General features: G+C 37.8%; 1 protein-coding gene across 3 annotated transcripts in view; it reads left to right on the forward strand.

Moving 5' to 3' along the window:
• The window catches only part of LOC121064108 (trifunctional purine biosynthetic protein adenosine-3-like), a 32,860-nt gene that overhangs the window by 6,404 nt on the left and 13,558 nt on the right, over window positions 1-12,898 (forward strand). For all 3 annotated transcript variants that reach the window (XR_005816343.1, XM_040545321.1, XM_040545320.1), the window contains exons 2-11: window positions 1,798-1,902; window positions 3,654-3,802; window positions 4,619-4,714; window positions 5,369-5,543; window positions 7,200-7,311; window positions 7,846-7,905; window positions 8,744-8,869; window positions 9,646-9,733; window positions 11,150-11,235; window positions 11,741-11,909. Coding sequence is in view for 2 of the 3 variants with exons in the window: in XM_040545321.1 (XP_040401255.1) it covers window positions 1,798-1,902; window positions 3,654-3,802; window positions 4,619-4,714; window positions 5,369-5,543; window positions 7,200-7,311; window positions 7,846-7,905; window positions 8,744-8,869; window positions 9,646-9,733; window positions 11,150-11,235; window positions 11,741-11,909 (1,166 nt within the window). In the remaining variant the exon portion in view is untranslated. The remainder of the gene's footprint in view (window positions 1-1,797; window positions 1,903-3,653; window positions 3,803-4,618; window positions 4,715-5,368; window positions 5,544-7,199; window positions 7,312-7,845; window positions 7,906-8,743; window positions 8,870-9,645; window positions 9,734-11,149; window positions 11,236-11,740; window positions 11,910-12,898) is intronic.

Raw genomic sequence — 12,898 nt, forward strand, 5'->3', positions numbered from 1 at the left:
GGCCCCGCTGGCTGCCAGGACAGCGGGGCTTCAGCTAACGAAACCCCAGGCCCCACAACCATTCAGGTCCACAGGCTGAAAGGGGGGGCCCAGATGCATGTAGTAAAGGTCCAGCAGTGAAAAGGTAAATTTTGTTTCCTCCCTGAGCACTAGCATCTATTATTAAAAGAAAAAGAAAAAAAATAGACTTGTGGGTTTAATTAGCGGTACTTGATGGGACATGGTCAAGCAAATTTCATATCCAGCCATTGAAGTGGTGGCACTGGCGCCTGAAGGGAATAAAGTATTGAGTGGTCTGCTTAATTTTACAGCTTCCAGCATTATACTCTGCTTTTCCTCTTACAGCTTTACCACTATGCTGTCTTGGTGAATAAATAACGATGAAACACATTATTTCAGAGAGATTATCTTTTATTTCCATTAGAAATCAGTTTTCTACATTTTTTATTTCAAATTGGCTTTCTGTAAAAGTCAGATTTAGAAATTAGAAGTTTCCATGTGTATTGTCTTTCTCTGCTGCGTATCCAGTTCATCACCTAAAAAAATTACTTGAACAAATAATTGCATTATAAATTGACCAGCTGGAACGAGTACAGGTTTAGATTATTTTCTTGAGAGAGATGTTTCAGGGCAGCAGGAATTCTGTTTCTGACTTAACACATCATACATCCTGTCCTATAAAAACAAATTTTGAAAACTTGCAAATGAGAGATACATTTTATCCTTCTTTCATCTTACAAGAAATAGGACTCTTGTTGTGGTATCTTGCTGTTCAGTCACAGATAGAAAATGTAAAACAGTCTACAAACCTGAGGAAGGAAGTCTACAAATACTTGCTAAGTGATGCTTAAGATTTCTGTAGCATGCATGTCTCCATAAACCAGAAAGCTAGGCTCAAGCACAGCATCTGTCCAACAGTACACAAGTCATAAATTGCATGGAATTTTTAAACAAAGTTGTGGATTTACTATTAAATTTGTTTTAGCGGTGTGAAAGAAATGGCTTGTTTCTCTGTTAATGTATTTTTTATTTCTCATTACCTGACTTGAAGACACAAAGATACTGTTTAGTGTTATGTTGGCATACTTTGATTTTGTTTTCAGTAATGAGTGGTGGCATTGCAAGCTTGTCAAATGTTAACTGAATGACTTCAGATACTACTGTGAAAGGATTAGGATGTTGAAGAGAATGGCCTAGAAATCGGTAGAGAATAAAATATTATCCTTGATGATGCTTGTATTAAATTTCTTCTGAAGGTAAAATGGGTAGTAATTAAGGGGGAAACAATTCAAGTATGTGGTAGATATTAAAATAACCTTTACATACAAATCTAAGGGTATATGTTATTGCAGAGAATAGATCTGTGGGAGTTGTGCACTGTTTTTAACTGGAATGTTTCTGTTTAATTGCAGACCATGAAAGCTATGTTTTATTTTTACAAGTTGTCTTTGAGATTTTATCTTAGAGGATGTAGTATTGCTATTAACAACATGGGAACTGAGCAATGATCTCAGCTTTTTGATATCATGTTGTAACCTTTTTTTTTTTAGGGTTGAATACTATTAACATTGTAGGACTGATTGGTGGGGAGGAGTTGTTTTTGTCATTAGCTAAAGAAAAATGGAAAGAGGCAAGAATAGTCCACATTGCTGAAGTCTTTGGGGAGGTCTGTTTTGAAGAGCAGGTGGCATTAGGGTGATTCTGCCAGACTGCTACTGTCAGACAGCATAAGAGGGACAGGGCAGCATGCAGGTCTGTCTGCTTCTTCCAGCCTCTCATTCTTATCCCTGGCTTTAGGAGTCAAAAGTCATTTGGATCTGAAGCAGGAGCAGAAGGAAGAACTCAAATCCATCTGGAGGACTCCTCAGCCTTTTGTGTGAACAAGCTGCAGGGTCTGACACGGTAAGGATAGATGATTCAAGTGAGACGTGCCTCTACACAACCTTTCTTTTAGAACTGTCTATCTTACCAGCTTTCTTTTCATCCAGTATGCATTCAAGTTGTTTTGCAAAAAATGTCTTTAATGTCCTCACTATGATGTGAAATGGAAATGTACATTTTTTCCACAGGATAGGAGGCACTGCTTGATTTCACTGTGTTTCCAGTTAGGAATTTGAATTTATTCTGCCTAATAAAACTTTGGTGAAATGTGAAATTCTATGTAAGGGAAAAATAGTTTTGCTTTTAAAGACACTTTACTTTTTACTAATAACTGTTGAACTGTAGTGCCTAGTGAAACTGTAGAGATCACGTTGATGTCTTTGTTACAGATATAGAGGTTGTAACCCTTTTCTTTTAAGCTCACGACACCTTCATTGTGACTCCAGAATTATCTGTCAAGCAGTAACAAAAGACAAAGGCTGACATTTTGTGAAGTTACGCAGTATTAAGGAAAAAGAAAGAAAAGTCTTTTGTAAGGACATGGGTCTGGCAATTGATAGAGTATTAAGGATATGCTCTGTGTTTATATGCATAGAGTGCAATACCTAAAACTTAGAATTTCATCCAAAAACAAGATTAGCAGTCTCTTAGATAATCCACAGCAGTCTATAATTCCCTGGGACAGCGTACCTGAAGTACTTATATTGTACTTGGACAATTTAATAACTATGAAAATATATAAAGTTAAATTTTTATTTTATTGATGTTAGGTTAGGACATCTTAATACTGTCTTGGGAACTAGGAACATGGTTGTCGATGTATTGCACACAGTTTGGTGAACATCTTTTCTGAAATACTATATCTCAGTGTCATACATTTAGCTTCTGTTTGCCTTTGGAAGCTATTTAATGAACTCAAACCAATGGTCATGATTTCCTGGGAAAAGACTGATGACATTGCCTGCAAAGCTGTTTTTTTATGGTGAGTTTAATTTATGATCAATTTCCTGGGTAAGGACTGGTTTATGCCAATAGCATCTTCCGTAAAGGTCAGGTGCTGAGATTGTTTTTCTTTCTGACATTTGTCTACATTCAGCACATGCAGAAAAATTAAGTTTGCAGATGTGAACTGTGGTGGGTATGATAATATTTCTGAAATAAATCAAAACTAATTTGACTAGAAATATTACTGAGGAACTGTTTTAAATGTCAGTGTGGTAGTGAAATTAGCAGTTGTTCTTTTATTGGGCATGCTGTTCTGGTCAAGTTACCCTCTTAGCAATTGTCAAAGTATAAAATCTGTTCTGAAAACTGTCTTTGCTTTTTATTACTGAACATGTTTACTACACTCATGAAAGTTCCTAGATTGACCGCAGTGTTCAGTTTGAAATATCTTGTAAGTTACCTAGAGCATGTGTATGAAACTTTCTGTTCTGTCCTGTGTGGTTGTGTGAAGGACATAATGAGACCTAGTCATGACAAGATTATTTCAGCCTGACTACTTAAGAGAGGAAATCTTGACTATGCTGAAACAACTAGAAGAATTCTCAATGATTTCATTGTGGTCAGTACTTAAACCAAAATGTGAATGCTGCAGCCATCCAGTGATGCTGCTGGTGCAGCCACTGTGTTCTGATGTCTTATAGATACCTTTCTGATACAAAGTGGATTGATATTACTTACCCTCTTTTTAATACATTTTTTGCTTATTTTTACATGGGTTTGTGAAATAGATAGGTAATGCTATACATGATAACTTTGGGTTTGCACAGGCTAATGGCTGATCGGGTGCTTGTGATCGGCAGTGGAGGGAGAGAGCATGCGCTGGCCTGGAAGCTGGCCCAGTCCCCACATGTAAAACAAGTGTTTGTTGCTCCAGGAAATGCAGGAACAGCTGACAATGGAAAAATTTCCAATTCAGGTAAAAAGGGGGGGAAAAATCAAATCCCATACCATGCAATCAGTAGTACAGATGTGGAATTTGAAACAAAACTAATCACATTTATATTCAGTCAGTAGAAGATAACAGTTATTCTTTTCTTTTACTGGTACTACGAATTATTTAAGGAATTTGTATATATATATTTTTTTTCTGTATAGTTTGTTTCTGGATACTAGAACTGCCTAATGAAGCATCACATTGTATCTATTTTTAGCCTAGCTTCTTAAGATAGCAAGTCTTGTGCGAGCCTGTGTATTTCTGTACCTAATCTCTTTCCTCCTACTATTATGCTTGAATTCATTGACCAATTTAATTCAAACTTAGCAGTGGAATAGAAGTTTCAGAGATACTACCTGCTGAATAGGAACTGCTTTGGTGTCTGCCTAGGCTGCTTGGCTAAATTTAGTTACATCGTTCACTGGCATTGATTAGATCTTTGCGCAGATCTTAAGCCTGAGTTTCCTTATGCACTTAAGGTTTTATTTTTAAAATATTTTAGTCTGTTATGATAAGCAACTTCGAAAAGTTTATACCAATTACACATAGCAAGGAGAATACAGTTAATAAGTTAGTGAATGTGTATTAAAAACGGCAATGCAAATTGGAAATGTTCACTTTTCATTTTGGACTTTATTATTATTATATTATTTGTTTTACTTTGCCCTTCATGGTCTATGGTCTCTTTCAGTATTTTAATCATACCTCTAAGAGAGATGGAACACTGATACTCTCACCTTCCATCTCTTATTTAGGCTTTGTATGGGTAACTTAATTATACATCCTTTTCCTTTTCAGCTGTATTAGTGAGCAATCACACTATTGTTACCCAGTTCTGCAAAGATCATAATATTGGACTTGTGCTAGTTGGACAAGAAGCTCTTCTGGCAGCTGGTAAGTCTGGAGTAAATTATCTTGGCAATAAAAATCAGCTCCTTGCATCTTGCTTTAAAACGATCTCCTTAGGATCATAACACACAGACTGACTTAATTGAACTGAAGTGGAAGAAAATTTGGAGTATCTTGTAGATGTAAGTTAAAGGCCCCTGAAAATATTTTGCTGGATAGCTGTATGCTGCTTTTTACATGTTAGAAATCAGCAGGGTAAATCACGCAGGATCACAAATCAATGATGGTTACAAGTATTCTTGTCTTCCTCTGCTTTTGGCTATATAAAGAGTTTTCTTGCAATGGTCCTAACATTGCTGCTGCATGCAACAGTACCCAAACCATCACTGACATTTATTATAATGTAGTACAGTAAGATCTCCATGTCTTAAATAAGGAACAGAAGTACCAAACTGTCCTAACTGTAGCCATGGGTTGGTAACTGTGACAGGGCTTAGTAATACAAAGAGCTAAAGACCTCTTAAAATTAAATAGCAAAACAGATAATTGGATATTCAGAACCTTATTTTAAGGATGAATTTGCTGTTTGAGACAATGAAATGTGTTAACAGACTACTGGAGTGGCTATGTAGTGTTCATTTTGTCAGAACGATGATTCCAAAGACACAACTTGATTCTTTTGCTATTTTTGATAATTAGGGATTGTCGATGACTTGCGAGCAGCTGGAGTTAGGTGTTTTGGACCATCTGCAAAAGCAGCCCAGCTAGCATCCAACACCAGCTTTGCCAAAGCCTTTCTGGATCGACACGGGATCCCAACAGCAAGATGGAAAGCCTTTACCAATCCCCAGGAAGCTTGTAGGTTTATTATCAGGTAAATATGTGGATACTGGAAACTCTTTTATCAGGTTATCTATGCACTTATCCTTCACCCATGATAGTTACCTAGAACTAGTGAGTTAGTATTTTCTTTTCAACTGTCAAGCTTTTCAAGTAGCTACTGAGTACTTTTGAATCAGTTTTGTGATAAAAGACAGATGACAAAGGTGCAGGATAATTTAAGAGGTTGATTTTTCTCTTCACAGATCACAGGTCTTCTTCCTGTTAATTGGCTTCTTCAGGATGCTGTTTAGCCATTTAAAATAAAGAAATGTGGCACAGAAAAAGATTTAAATATTTTTTTTGTAAGGGTAGGAATCATTTCTACACGAACAGAAAACAGCTACATATCTATAGGGTGATTTGGAAGGGGCTGGCCGAATACTCATAACTTAAAAATAATACTCTTATTTCTTCAGGGACACACAGCATCTCTCTCTACATGTAAGAGAAATGCAACTGGTTATCTCTACAAGTGCTTTGAACAGTAATGCCTCTGAAGTCATGGGGCATCCTTTGGTAGAATAACTTCATGCTGTGGCTGTTTTGGTCCAGTGTCACAGCAGCTGCTGTGTTCAGCTACAGAGGTCCATGTTGGTCTGTGTGTTGGTTTCACAAACTCCTTGTCTTTGCTGTTACATGTGGTATAATCTGACAGAACTATTTAAAAAAAAAAAAAAAACAAACAAAAACAAAAACAACACAACAACCTTTTTACTGACTTTGTTCAATGCTATAACAGCATCGTCTGTATTATGACCATATAGAAAAACAGAACAACTACTTGTATGTTTGTAAGTATGCCTAAGACTTTAAAAACAAAACTGTATCTCAGGTCAGCATATTGAGCCGTGGAATAAAGGAGCTCTGTGTGAACCTACTTTGGCTGCTTGTAAAAATCTGGGGTTGTGATTTATCCAAATATAAATCACAATGTGGAAAAGAGGAATGAGATGTTTCAGAAAATAGACTAGTGTGATGAATCAGCTCTTCAAAAGCGACATTTCACTGTCCACAAGCTGGAGAGAAGTGAGTAGATAAAGTGTAGTTAAAATATGTTATGCTGTCTTTTTCTTTTTTTCTTTTTCTTTTTATCCTTCCCTCCAGACTTACTTTAAGAGTAGGCAAAACAATTCTGTGGATACAGTGTTAATCCACTAGGGCTAATGTATCCTTTATGTGCCAGACCTAACTCAGCCTTAACCTTACAAGCCTAATCAGAACTTCCATAGTGGTTTGTAGTTTTATGTACTGTAATGTGGTGTTGTGAGCCTGTAAATCATCAGTGAGCTCATCTTTCCAACCCTATGACAGGAATAAAATAGTAGCCCAATTTAGGGAAAAGAGGAAGAAACTGCAAGGTGTTAAAGTTAAGTGACTTGTTCAAGTGTATACACTGAGTTGGTGTCAGAACCAGCAACAGATTTCATGGATTTCCAGTCCTCAGTCCTGTACTGAGGGATATAAGAGCCCGTTCACATCCACGACAGGATGGACTAGCAGGGAACGTACTTTTCTGATGCATTATTCCTCAATTCCTCTAAATTCCATTTAGAAAAATGGAAGAATATAGGGAGAATCGAGCTTAAAAATGTGCCTTTCACTGGATGTAGTAGGGATGACTGAATCTTACTTTTGCTTTTATTTAAAGCACAGACTTTCCTGCACGAGTTGTACGGGCGAGGGGCCCTGCGGCTAGAAAAGAAGTGACTATTGCAGCCAGCAAGGAGGAAGCCTGCAGAGCTGTCCAAGAGATTATGCAGGTGGAGAAATCTTTAATTAAACAGTGGGAATACCATTCACCTAGTTGACTAACAACAAGGTGAACCCCCAGATTGAATCCACCCAGCTTCTGCATTAGGGTTGGAAATTAGGGTTGGCTGCATGCTTTCTGTCTGCATGTCCGTCAGATTTGATCACTGTGGGATTTTCCCCCTGTTCCTCATCTTTATGGGTACTGAGGGGTTTCTCATCTTTGCCCTCATACAGTGGGGACTGAACAGTACTCTGGGGAGCTTGTGACTGGACTCTTGTTCCCACACTAGGTCCCATCTTCCTGCCCCTCCAACTTTTCCTCTTTCCTTTGGCTCCTGGGGCCTGATAAAAGGTGCATTTCAATGTCTCTTCATTACCTCCAAATGAGATTCCATTAGCTTTTCCCAGCATACAAGAATTCAACCAAGCTGGTGTTTTTCATATCCATTGTCTTTTCTGTTAAAAGAAAATAGAGGATTTAGCCAGTAGATGCTATGTTTACTGACTGACAACTTTTTGTTTGTTTGTTTGTTTTTGTGCAGGACAGGATGTTTGGAGAGATGGTTGTCATTGAAGAACTTCTTCAAGGGGAAGAACTTTCTGTATGTGATCAGTGGTGTGGTTATGTGCTTTTATTCCTTGTCATTATTGCTGTGCTTTATGCATAAACACAAAAACATATTGTTTCAAATAGTTTTGTAGGTTTGTTTGTTTCATTTGACACTCACATAAATAAATATGGAAGGTAAGCAATCTGATATCATATTAATCAATGTACATTGTCAGTGAAATTTTCTTTTACATTAGCCATAAACCTGCAACACTTTTTAGGTGGAAATTGATCTTTTTTTTCCTAAGGTGACCTAAAACATGTTTGTATGGACTTTGTCTTGGTCATTCTTGTTACATTATTAATTTTGTGCTAATACTTAGTGTCTACTTTAGCACTTTTCTTGCTATGGGTTATTTCTCGGTGTCAGGATAAAACCTAAGCATGTATATCATATGCCATGTGAAAACTGAAAACAAATTCTTTGTGTTCTGCACTGAGAATGCCTCACACACATTCAGGCCCCAGATTTGCAAACACAGATGCTTAACTTCAAACATACTCAAAATACGAGTAATTCTGTCAAGCCGAGGAAGGCTATTTATGTGACTTACAGTAAGCATATGTCTAAGTCTTGCCTGATAGGTCAAGATCTAGTTCATCAGAAAGGAATTCTTATGAGGGCCATAATTTCTCTTGAACATTTGAAAATAAGAAAGAGAGCTTAGTAAGCTTGGAGCAGAATAAATGGATCCCATTGCTTTTTAGCTTTGATTCCTACATTTTACTGGCAGATTTCGAAATTTACCTCAGTCTGTGACCAGTAGTGTTAACTTCCCTTAGGACAGGATGTCATCACTGTTTGCTGTGTCCTGTGCTTCTCTTAACAGTGCCTGTGCTTCACGGATGGTGTCACTGTTGCCTCAATGCCTCCAGCCCAGGCCCACAAACGATTATTGGATGGCGACCAGGGCCCAAACACTGGAGGGATGGGAGCCTACTGCCCAGTTCCTCAGGTATAGCCGTCCTCAGTCTGCAGTAAGGCTGATCACACACCTGTGGTTAATACACCTTTAGGGCCCAATCTTGTTTCTATCACATATGCTGAATTTCTTCTGGAATTGATCGTTGCTGTGCTTGTGTAGGAGTAACACAGGGCTCAAGCTTCAGTAGCTGTTCTTTAGGATTTCGCGAGCTAGTGTTCTGAGGAATGCTCTCATTTACCTTTTTCTATTATTCCTAAACTTGGAGTTTATTTTTTCCTTCTCTCTAAACTTGGTGTTTACCTTTTCCTTCTGTCTAAATTTGGTGTTTACCTTTTCCATTGCTTCTAAACTTTGTGTTTCTCTGCTCCTATTAGCATCACTTGAAATGTCCCTGCAAAATTTCCCGCTTGTCTGGAGTCTTCGTCTTGAATATAACCGTGGATTTATTTTTGTTAGTTCTTAAAGCCAACTACATTGTTCTATATATGTTGCTCAAGTATTATTAGTGTGTTTTTCTATAAGTACAGAAACAATCTTACTGCATACAGCCCAGGTTTTCAGTGTCTCAAACCTTCTTAAAGTTGGCCCTCTAAAGAAAGAAAGAAACAAACAAAAAATCCTGGGAAACAGAGCATTGGTGTACCTGTCCTTCAGGCAGCAACACCCTAAAGGAAGGAGCATATTGGATGAGGGTGGGACTGTGGGAAACATAGCTGAGGCATTAACTTACCCCAGTCCTTCCAAGTCCTGTGAGCTAGTCCAGCAAATGTCACCACCGTCTCAATCAGTTTGATGTTGATCATCAGGTTCCAGAAGTTCTTCTAGAGAAAATCAATGATGCTATCCTTCAACATGTTGTTGATAGTATGAGACAAGAAGGAGCAGCATACGTAGGTGAGTAAGCATTAAACTGAAAAACAAGGTAAAGTCCCATCAAGATCGGTTTCATTGTTAGGGATGGCTTTTGAATTCCAAATAATCTTTGTCAAAAAATAAAAAATCATTTTTCATGCAGTATTAAGCCTCACTGATTTGTTTTGTAGCTCATTCTTTGGAGAGAAGAACTTTCTTCTTTTCTTCAGATGACATTTCAGGAGATTTCTTGTGCCTGCTTGCTTTTTCTTTTTGTACAGTGCAGGCTAACAGACATATTTCTTATTAGCTATAAAAAACCAAAAACATCAGTCAGAATGTGGGAGGCTTGCAAACTATGTGGGCCCTTGCATTTGATTGCTATGACTGTTACTTTTTAAAATAAATTAATCTCATTAGCTAGAAAATACTCAATCTGAATAATACTGAGCTATAAAACACACTGTAATTTTATTAAATTAGAACAGTTTTTAAAACAGTTGCAACCAGATTCTTTGTAGGTTGAGGTATAATATGTACTTTAGTTCAGTCATACTGTTCACTTCTAGATACAGCAATGTGAGTTTTCTTAAGATCTTTGTCTTAAGAATGTTTTGAAAAAAGGAAGGAGATGCTCACAGCTGTCACTTTATGACAACAACTTCTTGGTAGGGAAGACTATCAAGATAACAGGTGAGAAGAATTGTGTCCCAGTCTTGAGAGATGCAATGTATTCTCTGCTATTTGGTAACATTTTTATAATGCTCAGTAAGATTTTACAGTGTTGCAGTAAGAAATGAGTATATGTTGAGCATTTTCAGGATGATGCTGGAGGACCTGATGCTTTGTGGGGTTAAATATTTAACACTTGTTGTTCTCTGGGGATTGGTTTTCCAATTAGACAATGAAAGGCCCACTTTAGATCACCATATTCACGTGTGTTGCAATAGAAATCACAGAATAGCAACTTCAGTAAATATTAATTTGTTTTTGTTTATTAGCAGTGGTCATGAATTTTGGTTTGGTATTTTTGCCTGAATACAGAGTTACATATCTATATTTATGCATTACGGTAATACACTCAACGGTAAGAAAATTGCAAGGTCTACATAATGGTGTTTTATGGGAACTGTGTTTTTTTTTTCATCCCGTCGGTTCCATCTGATCTCTGAATGCCTGCAATTAGAGGGCTGTAGCAGAAGGCAGAACTTGACTTTCTGATGCAGCGAGGTTGCTTTCTATTGTATTCAGTCTAAAATGTGGTACAATATTCATCATATTGCTGCAAGCCACTTTGCTGCTTACTGTGGATTTATTATGACCTGTATCTAACTGCTTGCTGAATCCCTGCTCCTAATTTCTTACAGTTAGCAGAAATAAATATTATGTTGCATTTAAAAGAGTTCTTGAAAAATGAACATTTAAATTCATTTGCTTGATTATGTTCTTTCTGATCAGGTGTGCTGCAGACGGGGTTAATGCTTACCAAAGATGGTGTGAAAATTTTAAACTTTAAATGTCAGTTTGGTGACCCTCAGTGCCAGGTGAGTGACAGATACTGGAAGCTTACATATGCTTCTTTCTTTTGCCTCTGGCTGTTATATCTTACCTCTCGGGAAATATGCATAAAATATTTGGATTTACGTCTTCCTTCCCTCAACATGCAGATCAGAAAGAGAATGTCTTAGATGATGTATGAGGTAGCTTAAAATTTTAGCTAGTCAGCTTCTGTGAATTACTAGTTAAAGTTATTTTAAGTTAAAGAGCTGTTCCTTCAATTTTATTTTTCTGGGTAGAAGTGTACAGGGGGGGGCCTAAATTCACATGCCTTCTACATCATCTCACATTTTGTGTTAGAAATTTCTGCCAAAGAGATGCTACAAATTAGTACTCACCAATGGTTTCCAAATTTAGAGATATAGGGAAATCCAGTATTTTCAGTTTGGCAGCTACAGGTTTTACTCTGTTAATTGAATTTTCCCTAAGGTGATTTTCAGTAAGCCAGCAAAATAAGAATTAACTTCTATCACTATGAAAATTTTTATGCAGGTAATTCTTCCACTGCTTAAAAATGATTTTTATGAAGTGATTCAAGCAACAATTGATGGCAAACTCTGCAGCTTCATGCCAGCCTGGTCAGAAAACAGTACAGCTGTGTGTGTGGTCATGGCAAGTCCAGGATACCCAGGAGACTATGACAAAGGCATGGAAGTAACAGGTAACTTGAGAAGCTTGTTCACTGTTTACTTTCAGCCTAGCACTTCAGAAAGCTTGCATTTACCTCTTCTCCCAGAGAGCTGTACTGCTTTCCTTCATCCCATCCCTCACACTCTGCAGAATCTGCCTTCGTCAATCACTCCTTGTCCTCATGGAAGAAATAACTGTTCAGTAAGATTGTTTAGCTGAAATGCTTCCTGTTCAAAGTAGCCCAGGGCCTAAATGTTTAAAACGGCGTCATTCTGTAAAGCTCAGTCTGTAGCTGGCTGCTGAGATAAGAAGGTGATGGGGTGTTAAATCTTCCTGGGACAACCCTGGTGCATCCATGTGAGATAGCATGACCACCCTGCTTGTTGATCACAAAAAAAAAAAAAAAAGGATGGTCAAAGCAAGGAAATTCAAACCATTATTTTATTATTGTACTCCAAGCCCTGGAGTTGTGGGGGCTTTATTCACATATTTCTATTTTTCACATTGAATCCCACATTTTAACAGCTTAACAAACACTTTATTCTGGAGTATTCCTTAAGACACGACGAGAAGGAGTTAGGTTTCCATTGCGGCAAGGCCAGCTGGGGCTCAGCTTTGACCTTGTCAGGGCAGAGCTGTGGTGATGCAACACACTGTACCTCCAGCAAGTATACAGGTTCCTTTTACTCCTTTATAAAATCTATCTAGCTGATAGCAAGGGGAAAACTGTTTTTGTTTTGCTTTTTCCAGGGGATGGCAGCAGTTCCTCCTCTTCCCTTATCCTCTCTTCAAAGTATGATCCAAAAATCCCTGAGGAATTTGCTTTCCTCTGAGAGGAAAATGCATGGAAACACATTAAAAGAACAAAATAAATCGTTTGCTTTAGCCATCAGACAGCCACCTGCAAATGATTGTAGAGTTGATTCCAAGTACGGTAGGGAATGATGTGGAGTGGGCACAGCAGAATGGCTAGGGGAGTGCTGAGGTAACATGAATGGTTTAATATCAGGGAGAGGGGGG

This window comes from Cygnus olor, chromosome 1 (genome assembly GCF_009769625.2).
Source record: "Cygnus olor isolate bCygOlo1 chromosome 1, bCygOlo1.pri.v2, whole genome shotgun sequence".
Classification (NCBI taxonomy): domain Eukaryota; kingdom Metazoa; phylum Chordata; class Aves; order Anseriformes; family Anatidae; genus Cygnus; species Cygnus olor.